Source organism: Phalaenopsis equestris, unplaced genomic scaffold (assembly GCF_001263595.1).
Source record: "Phalaenopsis equestris unplaced genomic scaffold, ASM126359v1 Scaffold001093, whole genome shotgun sequence".
Lineage (NCBI taxonomy): Eukaryota > Viridiplantae > Streptophyta > Magnoliopsida > Asparagales > Orchidaceae > Phalaenopsis > Phalaenopsis equestris.
In genome coordinates, this window is record NW_018165532.1 from 71,824 (window position 1) to 89,480 (window position 17,657).

The following is a 17,657-nucleotide window of genomic DNA, read 5'->3' on the forward strand; positions in this document are numbered from 1 at the left end:
TGAAATTCTGTAGTGATGATATGTTGTAGAATGAAGATGGGATGTCACCTGACAAGAAGTTCTCTCCAACATTAGAGAATTTTAGCTGACGAAGGCTACCACCAATCTCTAGTGGGATCGGTAGCTCCAAACCATTTTCAAAGACATAGAAAGCTTGCAATAAGGAGAGATTGGCTAGTGAAGGTTGTAGCTGAGATCAAGAACTTGGAGCATTCAGTTGTTGGCCAGCAGGAATTCCTATGCATCTACATATCTAGCACCTAAACCAGTTGACTGTTTCTTACATTTATACCACCCAAATTTTGGTATCACAGAAAAAATATCACAATTATAACTTTTAGAAATTGAAATACACCTTTTCAGGCATATGTAAAATGTCATATAAGTAAAAGTTGTTGTTGTTTAGGTTTTAGATTTATGATGTATCTAGTAAGAAAGTGAGGGAAACACCCATGTATTCCTTCATGAATTTCTAATAAAAAAATTATTTTAAAGTCAAAATTTATTTAGCACATTTCCCCATGAAGATCAAATAAGTTGATACTGAAAATTTATAAATTATTATGTTTTTTAGTTTAGTTGAAAATTTCCTTAAATTGTTGTCACGAAATATCTGAGAAATAATTTCTTTCAAAGTTATTTACAAATTATTATTATTTTTTAGAGAATAATATTTTTTTCTAAAATTCCCAGTTCAATGCAGATATTTTCTTATAATAGTAGAAGACAATGCTTGAAAGTTTTTAATAAAAGAAATTGCAAGTCATTAATAAATTGCTTTGTATATCATCATCTATCTTCCTACACATACTTCATCACATATTGAAACCAATATTAAAAACACAAACAACTAAAAGTTGTTGCTTCCACATAATAGCTTTTCTTCAAGAACATATCATTTTGATCAGATTGAAGGTACGTAAGAAGCTCGAATTGCATTTAATTTTGCAGTAACCTCTTCCATGGAAGGCCTTTCTTTTGGGGATGGAACTGAGCAAGAGAGACCCAATTCTGCAAGGGAAAGTAAGCATTTGTTGGTGCTTTGGCAACTAAACCATCTTGGGTTTTCTCCACCCCCTTCGCTAGCTTCTCTTTGCTCTTTTCTAAACATTTTAAGATCTACTATGTATTTGATTCCATGAGGCAATATCATTTTAATGTGATTATGTAGAGTTAAGTTATCACTGAAAACGTCATCGGTAGGCCTTCTTCCAATAAGCATCTCTAGTAATACTATTCCAAAACTATAAACATCCGCAGATGGAGACAAGGGAGCTAATTCACCATACTCTGTAGATAAAATGTAAATATATGTCTTAAGAAAATATGTCCTTAAAATACCATAAATCTTTGGGAGGAAATGACATGATTAATTTTAACACTGAGAGGAAGAATCATCACATCACCTGGGGCAATATAGCCAATAGTTCCTTTAATGCCACTTTGGTTGAAAGAATCTTGAAAACATATGTTCAAATTTTCAAAAAGCATTCTTGAGAGTCCAAAATCACCCACATGTGCAATAATGCTATTGTCCAATAGAATGTTACTTGGCTTTATGTCACCATGAATGATTGGTGGTTGGCAACTATGGTGAAGATACTCCAAAGCTTCTGCAACATCGATGGAAATAGTTAATCTTTTTTCCAAAGAGAGAACATCATTTTCATCAACCTCATGTTCTTGGTGGAGCCACGTGTCTAAGTTTCCCTTTGGCATGAATTCGAAGATCAAAGCTTTAAACTCATTGCCTTGAATATCAATGCTCGAGCATGAACTTAGGACTCGTACAAGATTACGATGTCGTATGTTTCTTAATACATCACATTCATATGTAAAACTCTTCAAAGCTCCATGAACCTCAAGGTTAAATACTTTAATAGCCACAGTAGAATCGTAGTTTCTTAAGTTTCCTGCATAAACAGAGCCATATCTTCCATATCCTACTAGGTGTGTAGTTGAGAAAGCATTTGTAGCTTCAGCTAATTTTGCATACGAAATTTTTGGAAATGGAGGGCTTATAGATAAACCAGATGTATTTCTTAAATCATTTTTCTTTTTTCTTCTATAAAGAAAAGTAGAGCACAACAAAAGGATGAATAACAAAACTACAATGATAAGAACAGGGGATAAAATTTTGATTAAATGATGAAGTTTTGTTGACGATGATTTGGCAACACATTTTGGCAAATGAAGTGATAGAATTCCGCCACATAGTTTTTCATTTCCAATGAGAGATATTTCTGAGGAATTTGCAAAGACACCTTCATATGGCACCTCCCCTTCAAGATTATTAAATGATAGATTCAAGTTGTTAAGAAAGATAAGTTTTTGTAGAAACTGAGGAATAACACCAGATAAATTATTATGTGAAAGGTCTAGTATTTCAAGACTCTTCACACTGCTTAAAGAAATAGGGATTGAGCCTTAGAGGAAGTTGTATCCCATATATAATTCAAGCAATGATTGACAACTTCCAAGTGTTTTTGGAATTTCTCCTCTCAAATTATTATTAGAAAAATCAAGGGAGATGAGATTTATTAGAAGACCAACTTCTAGTGGTAGAGACCCAATCAAAGAGTTATAAGACAAATCCAAAAAAAATGAAAGGGAAGGAATGAAAAAAATTTCTCTCGGAATCCAACCAATTAGATTGTTATAACTCAGATCCAACATAGTGAGAAGCTGGAGGTTTTTTAGGCCTGAAGGTATATGGCCTGTTAATTGATTAGATCTTAAAAATAACTGGTTAAGTCTTGTGAGATTTTCTAAGGAGTAAGGAATAATTCCCGTAAGAATATTCTCATCCAAAGTTAAAAATTGTAGCCTTCCAAGCATTCCAATGGTCTCAGGTATAGAACCTTTGAAAAGATTTCTCTCCATCCCTAAAGAAATTAAATTGGTATACCTATCTAGTTCAAAAGGGATTCTTCCTAAAATGTGATTAGATCTTAATGTTATTATTTGAAGCTCAATAGAGAGATTCCCAAAAGATTTCGGAAGCCATCCACGGAGGTTATTATGATCAAGACCTAAAACTTGTAAACTTGTGCAATTTGTTAATGAATCAATAAATCTCCAATCCTTTGCATCATTTGCTTCAAGTTGGTTATATGCCAGATTCAGGCGTATAAGATTATTCATTTTTCCAAGGTCTGGTGGCACCACTCCTGTGAAATTATTTTTGGCAATGTCCACACGGACTAAGCTGGTCACATTTTGAAGAACTTTATCAAGTGAACCAATGAAATTATTGTCACCAAAATAAAAGATTACAAGGTTTGGAAAAGCTTGGGCAATATTAGCTGAAATGTAACCAGAGAAGTGATTAGTTGTCACTGAAACTCTGCGTAGTGATGATAAGTTGTAGAAAGGAGAAGGAATATTACCTGTAAGTTTATTATCAGCCACATTAAAGTCTTTTAAATTATGAAGAACACCAATCTCTGGTGGGATGCCTCCCTCCAGATGGTTAGAGAAGGCATAAAAACTTTCCAAGACGGATAGATTGGTAAGTGAAGGTGGGATGGTGCCAACGATGTCGTTATTAGAGAGACTGAGGTATTTGAGTGGCGAAAAGGAGTTGATAACAAGAGGTATTTTTCCTGTGATCATATGGTTGCTATCAAGGTCCAAAACTTGGAGAACAGAGCTATGGTTCATCGTCAGAATAGCATCAATGTCTCCATCAAATGAGTTAAAGCTCAAGTTAAGATGTTGTAGTCGTGGTAAGCAAGCCAAAATTGGAGGGATCTCACCATAGAGCCTATTGAAGCTGAGATCAAGCCTTCTCAAGAAGGTGAGATTCAATATGGAAGGAGGAAGAGGACCGGCCAAACCGACAGAACGGAGATCCAGAGCTGTGACTCTATCGCGGTGCTTGTAGCCACATGTGACCCCTTCCCATGAGCAAAAGTGGTTAGTGGCATTCCATGAGCTCGAGAAAATGGTAGAAGAATTCACATCGCTTTGCTTTAGAAACTGCTTCTTGAACGCAATGAGTGATTTGTAGTCTGTATTATTTCTACCGATTGCTAACAATTGTTTGGAAGATAAACAGACAGAGAAGAGAATAATTAAGAGTTTGATGACACTAATAATTTCCACCATTGAATAACAGTGATATATTCCAAGAAACATAGGAGAAAGAGAGCTACTTCGCCACCTCTGCCTTCTTGAATTTATAAAAAGAAGGGATAATTGAATACATAGTACTTAAAACACTGTTAATTACAAAAGTAATGGAATTCCAGTCAACGACATAATTAGTGCATTTGTGGAGTCACACAATATGTTTAAGTTTCTTTCTTGGTCATTTCTGAATGAAATGATGGTGACCTACTTTTTTTTTATATAATGTTTTATGAAGAAAAGTGGTTATTTACTTTTTTATTTTCTTTGCTTTTTAAATCTATCATTCCATATAATTTTTAAGATATGTTATTAATTACGATTAACAATATAAAATTTATACAAAAATCAAATTTCATTAATTTCTATGATAATTTATTTACTCATCAAACATGAAAAACTTATGAATGATCAAGCGGTGAATAAATACTATTTTAAATAATTTTTTTGTGTTTTTTTAATTTTAACTCAGTAGCTTTCTCAGTTCAAGTGATTTGAGCATTTAGCATGCAGGTCAGCGTACAAGAGGGTAATTTGATTTATTTTAGGCCAAATCGCACAACAATCTCAAACGGTGTGCACATTTTGATGAATTTGAAGGGCGTTAGTGCATATACTTGAGAATATTTTAACCAATGACGAATATTTGGTCTTTACAGGTCTTCTTTAAAGTTGCTTTCAAAGTTTGGGTGGTCTTAAATTAATGCCTTTGTATTATTCATTTGTAATAATATGCGACGACTCCTCTGTCAACTTAACATTTAATGTAAATGGCTAACAACTTGCATTGGTCACGTCATGTGGATACTTCACTTCACGTCTCAGAAGACGTGACTGAGTTTTTATTTTCATATCTATCTTTTCATGTAATTTTTAAATTTAACAAATATTATTAATCATGATGAAAAATATGATATTTATATGATAATCAAATTTCATCCATTTCTATGATAATTTATTAATTAATCGAATATTGAAAATTACTAAGAATGATCAAACATAATATAAATACAATTTTAAAGTTACTGATTTTATTCAGATGTTTGATCACAAATTGGAATCATCCAAAGCATACAAGAGATCATCAATAACTCCTATGTTCAAGTGCAAGAGATCTGATACGCCACCAACAAATCATCATAATCCAGCATGAATCTCGATGCAAAATATTTCGATGCAATATTTTGAGCACGAACATTCAAACTTCGATTGCGAGTCATCCGGAACTCCGATTTCAGCAAAATTATAGTCAAACTGATTGGCTCGATGAAACGGACCAATCATATTAAAAGTTAGTCCAATCCGAGTCAAATCAGGCTCGGATCAAGTCATTAAACCACTACTACATGATTTTCGGAGGCATTTGAAAGGTCAAACTGTCCATCAAATTAGCGAGTTCATAGTCGAATCGAGCATCTCGAAAAGACGAATCCAACGAGCCCAAGATTACTCAATTCCGACATCGTTAAGGCGCTCAAAATAAATAGAGCAAAATGGTTCATATTCCTGCATTAATTGCACTCAAAACACTATAAATAGAACCTCACCCCCCACATGAGGGGGGAGGAGGCTTAAGAGAGAACTTGAGGGTTTGATAAGGTGCTCAAGTCCAAGATCATCCCGTCATCGTTGATCGCCGTCGACCACCACTGATCGTCTAAAACGACCGTCGACCACCGCCGACCACCGTGGAACGCCGCCGATCACCGCTGACCTCCGTCAACCACCAATTACTAGACGTAATCAGTCAACGTCATAACGTGGAAAGCTAGTAACCCTTTCCCGCCTGTGGGACAAGGGGCATCTGTAATCATCATCTTATAGTGGATTTTTACAACTGGGCAAGGCCCCGTGGTTTTTCCCTTTTTACGGGTTTTCCACGTAAAAATTTCTGGTGTGATCATAGCTTGATTCACTTTCATCTGAGTGTGTGTTGAATTTTCGTGCAACGCTAAGACGATAATCCATTACTCTACCGCCGCGAATTTTCTAGCACGCATCAAGATCCAACCCAAAAAACGCTTTGATGTATCCTGCTCTACCAAGAGATCCAACCCAAAAAAATAAAATAAAATACAATTGTAACAAAAGAGTGATTCACAATTGATATGTCAGTAACAAATTTTCATCATCTGACACAAATCTCGACATATGACACAGATCCAGAGATGATATTTTGAGCAAAAAAAGTTTAAATTTTGATAAAAATTCATCCAAAACTCTGATTTCAGCAAACTTATAGTCAAACTGACCGGCTCAATGAGACAACCCAATGATATAAAAAATAGTCCAATTCGAGTCAAATCAAGCTCAGATCAAGTGATTAAACAACCCATGTAATATTTCTAGACACATTTGGAAGATCAAACAGATGTCGACACTAGCAAGTTTATACTTGAATCGAGCGTCCCGACAAGACAAATCCAACGAGCCTAAGATCACTCAATTCCGACATCGTTAAGACACTCAAATGTCCATTAAACGGCGCATGATCGAAGGAAACTCTCTAGACTGTCCGATCAAAATAGTTGACATTTTTGCATTAATTGCAACCAGAACACTATAAATAGACCCCAACCCTCACATGTGAGGAAGCTGAAATCTAGAGAGAGAGTCTAATGCCTTAACGAGAAGCTGCTGCTCAGTATCATTGTCGATCGTCGTCGAACACCGCCAACCTCCGTCGTCAACCACCGTCGACCACTGTCGATCTTCGAAGGCCACCGCCGACCTCCGACGACCACCGCCTACTGTCGTCGACCTCTGTCAACCATCATCGACCACCGCTAACCACCATCGATTACCAACCAGACGCCGTCAGTCGACATTGTAATCTAAAAAATGTAGTTACTCTTTCTTGTCCGTGAGACAATAAATTTTTGTTATCATCAATCAATAGCGGATTTCCGCAACTGGGTCAGGCCCCATGATTTTTTCCTTACGGTTTTTCCAAGAAAAAATAGCTGGAGTCATCACCGCTTGTTTCTGTTTCAACAGTGTGTGTGCTGAACTTTCGTATAACGCTAAGACGATAGTCCGTTACTCTACCGCCACAAATTTTCTAGCACGCATCAACAACAAAGGTACATGCATGAACTAAGTGCTAAGGCAGTTTATTTATTTGAAAAAATAGATAAAAAGAAACCACTCTTATACCTCCCACTATTTTTCTCGATTTAATGATTGAAATATCAAGTTTCAAGCATCTGTTAAACATCTTAAATCAACCTTTCAGGGGGTAGTGAGACCTGCTGAACAATTTTCTGAAAAAAAATCCTTACTAAGGTAGATTGGTCTAACAACCCAAATTTTCCCAAAATGTGCTTGAGAACGTTTGATGACTTCGTTCGGCCACCAGAAGCTCTGACTAGGCAGGATATGGCCTCTAAGGCACCGTAATGGACATCAAGCATGCCCTATGTTAGAATTTACATTGTCCTATGGTGAATTCTCTTGGGTAGGGCTGAATCGGTATCGATCATGATTCTGCGCTTGAGGCACTTACCAGGAGGATGTCATGGACTACGAGAAACTGAATACTACCCTGTATCATTCTTGTGGACATCCAAGTGTGCAACGTCAAAAATTGAAGCCAACAACAGTTTAACCATGACCTATGTGACTAACTACGGCTTATGTAGCTAATTGCTACTACATATTTCAATTATGATTTATGTGGCTAACTACTATGGCTTTGTTGCTATGAATCTTTTGGCACACAACAAAAACAATCAACACACACATAAACACACTACACACACACGCATACATACATTCATACATACATACATACTTGAATATGAAAATGCAAAATATTATGTTAAATTAAATTTGATTTTCTTCCAAGGATATACTTTTCAAATTAAACCAAATTTGATTTCAATTGAATCACTTAATTAACAGTTATAATTGTCCTTCATAAGTAATTGAAAAGAAATTGTCAAGTATTTTGTAAATTTAAAGAAAACAAGAAAATAAATTTAATAATATTAAAGAGCATGTAATGCAAAAATAAACTTAAAGAAGAGCATATGAGCATCTAAGTATATATTAAACATTTACTATTAAAATGTTTAAAGTTACAATTTAAAATACATATATCTGATTACTTGATTTTACAAAAAGTCTTAATTGCTTAAGCCATTGATTGCTTTCAATTTGAGGTCGATCAAGTTGAGGTCGATCAGGCCTTTATAATACCTAAACCCGTTTATTTATCTTTTTTTTTTTACATTTATACCACACAAATTTTGGTATCACATAAGAATATCGCAATTATAACTTTTGGAAATTGAAATAGGCCTTTTCAAGCATATGTAAAATGTCATTTATATCAAAGTTGCTGTTGTTAAGGTTTTAGATATGTAAATACATAGGAATTATGTGGTTTCTATGTAAATCTTTCAAGAAATGTATTGCCTTCATGGAATTTCGGTCTGCTTCTAATAAGGTGATGGTATCGACTTTAGTTGTTGCATAACAAAGTAATCAAAAATTTTACATAATTTCTATGTCTAAAATCTTTGAATAATCAAACAAATTTTTTTTTAAAAAAATGAAATTTAATTTCATTTAATTATTATTTTCTACAAAATTTTAGTATAAAAGTATCTTGATGACGCAAGCCTTACAAAAGAGAAATAAGCTATGGCTATCCACATGCATCTTTCTACATATACTTCATCGCATATTGAAACTAATATTAAAAACACAAACAACAAAAACTTGTTGCTTCCACATACTAGCTTTTCTTGAAGAACATATCTTTTTCATCAGATTGAAGGTACATAAGAAACTCGGTGTAACTTTGCAGTAACATCTTTCATGGAAGGCCTTTCTTTTGGAGATGAAACTGAGCAAGAGAGACCTAATTCTATCAAGGAAAGCAAGCATTTGTTGATGCTTTGGCAACTAAACCACCTTGGTTGTTCTCCACCCGCTTTGCTAGCATTTCTTTGCTCTTTTGTAAACATTTTACGATCTACTATGTAGTTGATTCCATGAGGCAATGTCATTTTAATGTGATTATGTAGAGTTAAGTTATCACTGAAAACGTCATCGGTTGGCCTTCTTCCAGTAAGAATCTCTAGTAATACTATTCCAAAACTATAAACATCTGCAGATGGAGACAGGGGAGCTACCTCACCATACTCTGTCGATAAAATGTAAATATATGTTTGAAAAAATATTTTTGTAAAATACCATAAATCTTTGAGAGGAAATGACATCATTAATGTTAACATTGAGAGGAAGAATCATCACATCACCTGGGCCAATATAGCCAATAGTTCCTTTAATGTCACTTTTGTTGGAAGAACCTTGAAGAGATATATTCACATTCTTATAAAGCATTCTTGAGAGTCCAAAATCACCCACATGTGCAATAATGTTATTGTCAAGTAGAATATTACTTGGCTTTATGTCACAGTGAATGATTGGTGGTTCACAACTATGGTGAAGATACTCCAAAGCATTTGCAACATCGATGGCAATACTTAATCTTTTTTCCAAAGAGAGAACATCATCTTCATCAATCTCTAGTTCTTGGTGGAGCCACGTGTCTAAGTTTCCCTTTGGCATGAATTCAAAGATCAAAGCTTTAAACTCATTGCCTTGAATATCAATGCTTGAACATGAACTTAGTACACGTACAAGATTACGATGTCGTATGCTTCTTAATGCATCACATTCATATGTAAAACTCTTCAAAGCTCCATGAACCTCAAGGTTAAATACTTTAATAGCCACAATATCATCATAATCTCTTAAGTTGCCTGCAAAAACAGAGCCATATCTTCCACATCCTACTAGGTGCGTAGTGGAGAAAGCATTTGTAGCTTCAACTAATTTTGCATAGGAAATTTTTGGATATGGAGGGCTTAAAGATAAACCAGATGCATTTCTTAAATCATTTTTTCTTTTTCTTCTATAAAGCAAAGTATAGCACAACAAAAGGATGAATAACATAACTACAATGTTAAGAATAGAGAATAAAATTTTGAAATTTGCAAAGACACCTTCATATGGCACCTCCCCTTCAAGATTATTAAATGATAGATTCAAGTTGTTAAGAAAGATAAGTTTTTGTAGAAATTGAGGAATAACACCGGATAAATTATTATGTGAAAGGTCTAGTATTTCAAGACTCTTCATCTTGCTTAGAGAAATAGGGATGGGGCCTTGGAAGAAGTTGTATCCCATATATAATTCAAGCAATGATTGACAGCCTCCAAGTGTTTTCGGAATTTCACCTCTCAAATTATTATTAGAAAAATCAAGGTAAAAGAGATTTCTTAGACGACCAACTTCTATTGGTAGAGACCCAGTGAAAGAGTTATAAGACAAATTTAAAGCATTTGACAAGAAAGAAAAGAAAAAAATTTCTCTCGGAATCCAGCCAGTTAGATTATTATCACTGAGATCCAACAAAATGAGATGTTGGAGGTTTTTTAGGATTGAAGGTATATGGCCTGTTAATTGATTAGATCTTAAAAATAACTGGTTAAGTCTTGTGAGATTTTCTAAGGAGTAAGGAATAATTCCTGTAAGATCATTCCCATAAAAATATAAACTTTGTAGCCTTCCAAGCATTCCAATGGTCTCTGGTATAGAACCTTCAAAAAGATTATTTTCCATCCATAACCTAATTAGATTGGTGTACCTATTAAGTTCAAAAGGGATTCTTCCTAAAATGTGATTAGATCCTAAAGTTAGTTTTTGAAGCTCAATGGAGAGGTTCCCAAACGATTTCGGAAGCCTTCCACGAAGGTTGTTATCATAAAGACCTAAAGCTTGTAAACTGGTGCAATTTGCTAATGAGTCGAGAAATCTCCATTCCTTTGCATCATTTGCTTCAAGTTGGTTTTCTGCCATATTGAGGCTTATAAGATTATTCATTTTTCCAAGGTCTGGTGGCACCACTCCTGTGAAATTATTTTTGCTAATGTCCAAAAGGACTAAGCTGGTCACATTTTGAAGAGCTTGATCAAGTGAACCAATGAAATTATTTCCACCACAAAAAAAAATTACAAGGTTTGGAAAAGCTTGGGCAATATTAGCTAAAAGGTAACCAGAGAGGTGATTATTTGCCATGGAAACTTTGCGCAGTGATGATAAGTTGTAGAATGAAGAAGGAATGTTACCTGAAAGTTTATTATCAGCCACATTAAAATTTTTTAACTTATGAAGAACACCGATCTTTGGTGGGATGCTTCCCTCTAGATTGTTATATAAGACATAAAAACTTTCCAAAAAGGATAGATTGGTAAGTGAAGGTGGGATGGTGCCAATGATGTTGTTTTTATCGAGACCGAGGAATTTGAGTGGCGACATGGAGTTGATAACAAGAGGTATTTTTCCTGTGATATGGTTGTTGGCAAGATCCAGAACTTGGAGAACAGAGCTATGGTTCATCGTTAGAATAGCTTGAATGTCTCCATCAAATGAGTTAAAGCTCAAATTAAGATGTTGTAGTCGTGGTAAGCAAGCTAGAATTGGAGGGATCTCACCATAGAGACTGTTGGCGCTGAGATCAAGCCTTCTCAGAAAGGTGAGATTGAATATTGAAGGAGGAAGAGGTCCAGCCAAACCGATAGAACGGAGATCCAAAGCTGTGACTCTGTCGCGGTGCTTGTAGCTGCACGTGACGCCTTCCCATGAGCAAAAGTGGTTGGTGGCATTCCATGAGCTCATGAAAATGGTAAATGAATCCACATTGCTTTGCTTTTGAAACTGATTCTTGAACGAAATGAGTGATTCGTAGTCAGTATTATTTCTTCCAATTGCTAACAATTGTTTGGAAGATACACTGAAGACAGACAAGAGAATAATTAAAGGTCTGCTGACACTAATAATTTCCACCATTGAATAGGAGTGATATATGCAAGGAAACCAAGGATCTAACAAGAGAAAGAGAGTTGTTGAAGTTGCTTTCTTGAATAGCAGTAATATATGCCAGTGATATAGGCCTTCTTGAATTTATAAAAAGAAACGGATTATTGCATGCATAGTACTGGAAACAAATTCCTGTCAAGCATATAATTAATGCGTTTGTGGAATCACAATATGTTGAAGTTTCTTTCTTATCCGCTTCTGAATGAAATGATGGGTGACCTACCTTCATTTTTATAATGTTTTATGAAGAAAATTGATTATCCTCTTTTTAATCAATATTCTCAAACGGTGTGCACATTTCTTAGTGCATTTATTTCTGAATATTTTTAACGATTACTGAATGATAAATATATGGTCTTTAAAGGTGTTTTCAAAGTTGGGTGGTCTTAAATTAATGCATTTGTATTATATATATTGACTAAGACAAATATGCGACGACTCCTCAACCAACCAAACATTTAATGCAAATGAGTAATGACTTGCATTGATCACATCATCTAAGTTGCTTACACATATAGTTTTTAAATTTAGCAATTATGAAGGGGGTGGTTGTTCTATTAATCAGCAATGCATTTATTCATTTAGACAGTTGGCTTCAATTGATATCCGACGACTCTCCACTTCAAACTTACCACCCCAATTCCTATGTATCTGCATATCTACCACCTAAATGTTTACTTTTTCTTACATTTATACCACCCAAATTTCGGTATTACATGAAAAGTATCACCATTATAACTTTTAGAAATTGAAATACACCTTTTTCAAGCATATGTAAAATGTCATATAAGTAAAAGTTGTTGTTGTTTAAGTTTTAGATATGTAAATGCATAGAAATTATGTGGTATCTATGTAAATCTTTCAAGAAATTTATTGCCTTCATGGACTTTCGGTCTCTAATTTATACATTTCCAACAATTGACTTGACTTCAGTAGACATAGTCATAACCATACATTTCGAGCAACTTGAATGTCCACTTGCATCTGCTTCTAAGAGGGTATCGACATTAATTAATCTCTAGTTTTAAGAATTTGAGAACTTTTGTTAACATTTTTTAAGAATAATATATGTATCATCAAGAAATTTTTATATCTAGCGTGAATTTCAATGTATTTTTTTAACAATAAATGTTAAAATTCTCAATTAATGATCATCCAAAGCTTTGATTTTAGCAAGCTTATAGTCAAGCTGATGGTTTTGACAAGACGAACCAAGTGATACAAAAATTGGTCTAATCCGAGTCCGATCAAGCCTGCATGAAGTCATTGAACTATTTTTGGAGGCCAAATTTGGCATACTTATAGTCAAATCAAGCGTCTCAACGATAGGAATCCAACGTCCCTAACCTCGCTTGATTTTGAGGTCATTAAGACCATCAAATCATTGAAAACCCCCTTTAATCAAAGGAGATCAATACAAACAATTTGATCAAGCGGTCGTTGTAATTATTCATCGAATGACCTAACGCCCTACTCTAAAGTCTATAAATAGACCACATCTCTTCACTGGAGGGGGAGGAGGAGTCGAATTCTAATGTTGTTATGGACTGAAAACTTGACGATAACTTCTGGCCTTCATAGCTGCCAACCACAGACGATGTCGTCAACCACTGAATATTCCCCTTGCTTGCTATTGCCTTCAAACTCTGCTAGCAAACGAAGTATCTCAAATAAAGTGTGACAATGTATTTCAAATGTGGTGTAATGAATAACACATAATTGAAGTATCAGTTTAAACTATCAATCTCTGTAGTTACTGAACACTATCGACCACCGCCTACAGCCCTGCTTGCCACTATCGACAAAACTCTTCAAGCTAAAGAAATATCATGAATACAGTGTAACGCATAATGTTGTATTGAAGATTTGGTGATAAAATTTATGTGAGGACTGCTAATAATCATCGCATTCAGAATATAACGACTTTATCAGGGTTGCCAGTTTTTTATACATCCTATACTGATAAGTGTTTTCTAAAAAATAAAATAACAAACCCAAGTAAAATTTAATTAAGGCATAAAAATTCAAAATTATTATTTTGTTCTTAGGATTCCCCACTTTATAACTCATTAAATATAACTCAAATGACTTTGAAATTTTTTTAGTACCCAACTCATGGGTTAACTAAAATATCATAAGACAAAATATGATTTTTAAAAATTTAATTTAATTTAAATAATTATTTTATTCAAAAATAGAGAATTTTCAAGGTTAATTCATTTAATCAATCAAAACAAACTATTTGTCCTTAGAAAAATTATTTGAGGTTTACCTAGGTTAGAGGACCACTAGGAATAATTTTCATGATTTTTCAAGTTATATTTTAATTGTAAGATTTATTTAATGATTTTGAGTTTTAATTAAATATAAAATATTATTTAAGTTGAAAATTAATTTTTATACTTCTATTAAATCTCTCTGAGTGTTGGGAACCCAAAAAAATAAATTCCATATTTTTGTTATTTATATTTTATTTATTTTAATTATTTTAGTGCAAAATTATGGAAGTTTTATTTTTTAAGCCTTTAAAAAATATATAACTTTATTTAGAAAATTAGGAAAAATATTTTAATTACTCCCAAGTGATCAGGATATCAATTGTGGCATTTTGGTGTATTTTTTAATTTTAGTGATTTTTATTATTTTTTATTATTATTAACTATTTAAAATTTAAAATATAATTTAAAAATCAAATATTTATTTTAATTTCAATTTTATTTTTCTTAAGTGTCTCTGATCAAAACCACTTTTTATAATTTTTTTTACTTTTAATTTAATTTATATAATTATGTTAATCCAAATATCAAATTTAGCTTAGAAAATCAAGTTTTGCGGGTAAATTAATTTAAAATGATTTCAAATTTTTACAAAGAGTTAATGTGACTAGTTTTTACAGTGTGGGATGATTTTTTTAATATTATTTTATTTATCTTAATTTTAATGAGATTTTAGAATTTAATTAACCATAGTAATTTACATAAATATTAAAACTTGATTTATATTTTTCCTGGGGTCATCTTATCACAGTGAATTTATCAAAATAAGTTTTATATTTTTTTTATTTATATTTTAATCTTTTTAATTAAATAAAGGTGATTTATTTTGAAAATTAAGGCTTCAACACTAGAGGTGTTCTCTAACTCTTGGAAAAATCTGAGAACACTCCTAATGATTGAAGGTTTAAAACCCCAAAATCTCAAGGCATGATGATTAGTATTTCTTCAATTAAAATTAAAATATTACTGAGAGTATTTAATTAATTAAAAATAAAATATAAGTCAAATAATTTTAATTTTTATTCCACGTTGTTCTCCTTTGTTCACTGAACAAGAGGGTATTTTTCTTTTATTTTTATGATTTTTCTATACAAGGATATAAATTTTCTAAGTTCTTAGAATTAAATAAATCTTAAATCCCTATTTTTTTATTTAACAAGCTCAGCTGCCACGTAATCCTCATCGTGTTCTGGTTCAGCGCCGCCAGCTGACTCAATCACCATGCATCTCGCATTCACGAACCATTTCTAGTTCGACGTCGTCTCGTCTGTTGGATCAATACACGCGCTAAACGGACGACATCCGTTCATCGTCCCCCATCAGCCTAAGCCGAGAACCATCCACACTAAATCGCTTCGATCTCACTTTATACTCAACGAAATCAAGTGTGGTTTGTTCCTACACATGCATCTAACTTAGCTAAACATCTATACGGTTGATCATGCATGATAGTAAGATTTTCTTCATAAAAGCTCAAACCGACCTCGATTTGGGGGAAAGTTGCCCATACCTTGGCAGTCTTTTGCATCATTTGCTTCAAATTGGTTAGATTCCATATTGAGGTGTCTAAGATTATACGTTTTTCCAAAGTCTGGTGGCACCACTCCTGTGAAATTATTTATGCTAATGTTCAAAATGACTAAGCTGGTCACATTTTAAAGAGCTTGATCAAGTGAACCAATGCAATTATTTTCGGCAAAATAAAAGATTACAACGTTTAGAAAAGCTTGGGCAATATTAGATGAAACGTAACCAGATAGGTGATTATTTGTCACTGAAACTCTACGAAGTGATAATAGGTTGTAGAATGAAGAAAGTAATGTTCCCTGAAAGTTTATTATTAGCCGCATTAAAGTCTTTTAACATATGAAGAACACCAATCTCTGGTGGGATGCCTCCCTCTAGATGGTTAGATAAGGCACAAAAACTTTCCAAGAAGGATAGATTGGTAAGTGAAGGTGGGATGGTGCCAATGATGTTTTTTTTTTATCGAAACAGAGGAATTTGAGTGGGGACATGGGGTTGATAAGAAGAGCTATATTTTCTGTGATCATATGGTTGTTGGCAGTCCAGAATTTGGAGAACAAAGCTATATTTCTTTGTCAAAAAAGTATGAATGTCTCCATAGAATGAGTTAAAGCTCAAGTCAGGATGTTGTAGTCGTGGTAAGCAAGCCAGAATTCGAGGGATCTTACCATACAGCTTGTTGAGGCTGAGATCAAGCCTTCTCAGTAAGGTGAGATTGAATATGGAAGGAGGAAGAGGACCGACCAACCCGACGGAATGGAGATCCAAAGCTGTGACTCTGTCGCGGTGCTTGAAGCTGCACGTGACCCCTTCCCATGAGCAAAAGTGGTTGGTGGCATTCCATGAGCTCGCAAAAAATGGTAGAAGAATCCACATTACTTTGCTTTAGAAACTGATTCTTGAATGCAATGAGTGATTCGTAGTCTGTATTATTACTTCCAACTGCGAACAATTGTTTGGAAGATAAACGGACAGACAAGAGGATAATTAAGAGTCTGCTAACACTAACAATTTCCACCATTTAATAATAGTGATAAATGCCAAGAAACTAAGGATCTAACAAGAGAAAGAGAGCTACTTCGCCACCTCTGCCTTCTTGAATTTAAAAAAAGAGACGGATAATTGCATACATAGTACTTGAAATGCTGTTAATTACAAAACTAGTAGAATTCCAGTCAACTTCATAATTAATGCATTTGTGGAATCACTGGATGTATTTGTGAAACACTCTCAATCACATAATTAATGCATTTGTGGAATCACAAAATGTTGAAGTTTCTTTCTCGTTCATTTCTAAACGAAATGATGGGTGATATACCTCTATTTTTATCATGTTTTATGAAGAAAAATGATTATCCTCCTTTTTGATTGCTTTTTATATCTATCATTCCATATAATTTTTATTAAATATGGTTAAAAATATATAATTTATACAGAATCAAATTTAATCAATTTCTAAATACTTAATCAAATTATCATTTATTGAAAACCAAATTCATATCATCTTAATTCTAATTTCCAAATGCCTAATCAAATATTTTTTTTGTTTTTTTTTTTTTTTAATTTTAACTCGGTAGCATTCTCTGTTTAAGGGGAAAATTTTGTGTATGTAACAAGTACGCAGGGCTACGTACATTTGGGTTATAAGGAGGTTACAAGGAGGTTATATGGAAATTACATCTGAGTTATACCCATGTTACCACCATATAACCTCCATATAACCCACAAATGTACGCAGTTTTACGTACTTATTACGTACGCAAATTTTTCTCCTTTCTAATTGACTTGATCATTTAGCATGCTGGCCAGAGCAAATGAGGGTAATTCAAT

The 17,657-nt window shown here is 33.8% G+C and overlaps 2 protein-coding genes across 2 annotated transcripts; both read right to left on the reverse strand.

Moving 5' to 3' along the window:
* Positions 1 to 778: 778 nt before the first annotated feature.
* LOC110033134 (receptor kinase-like protein Xa21) lies at positions 779 to 4,138 on the reverse strand. Its single transcript, XM_020737019.1, has 3 exons — positions 3,390 to 4,138; positions 1,407 to 1,613; positions 779 to 1,290 (listed from the first exon to the last, which is right to left on the reverse strand). Exons 1-3 carry the CDS (start codon positions 4,108 to 4,110, stop codon positions 905 to 907), a joined length of 1,314 nt encoding a protein of 437 aa, XP_020592678.1. The 5' UTR covers positions 4,111 to 4,138; the 3' UTR covers positions 779 to 904.
* Positions 4,139 to 8,903: 4,765 nt separating this feature from the next.
* LOC110033113 (receptor kinase-like protein Xa21) lies at positions 8,904 to 12,311 on the reverse strand. The gene is made up of 2 exons (XM_020736983.1): positions 9,399 to 12,311; positions 8,904 to 9,283 (listed from the first exon to the last, which is right to left on the reverse strand). Exons 1-2 carry the CDS (start codon positions 11,992 to 11,994, stop codon positions 8,904 to 8,906), a joined length of 2,976 nt encoding a protein of 991 aa, XP_020592642.1. The 5' UTR covers positions 11,995 to 12,311.
* Positions 12,312 to 17,657: the final 5,346 nt, after the last annotated feature.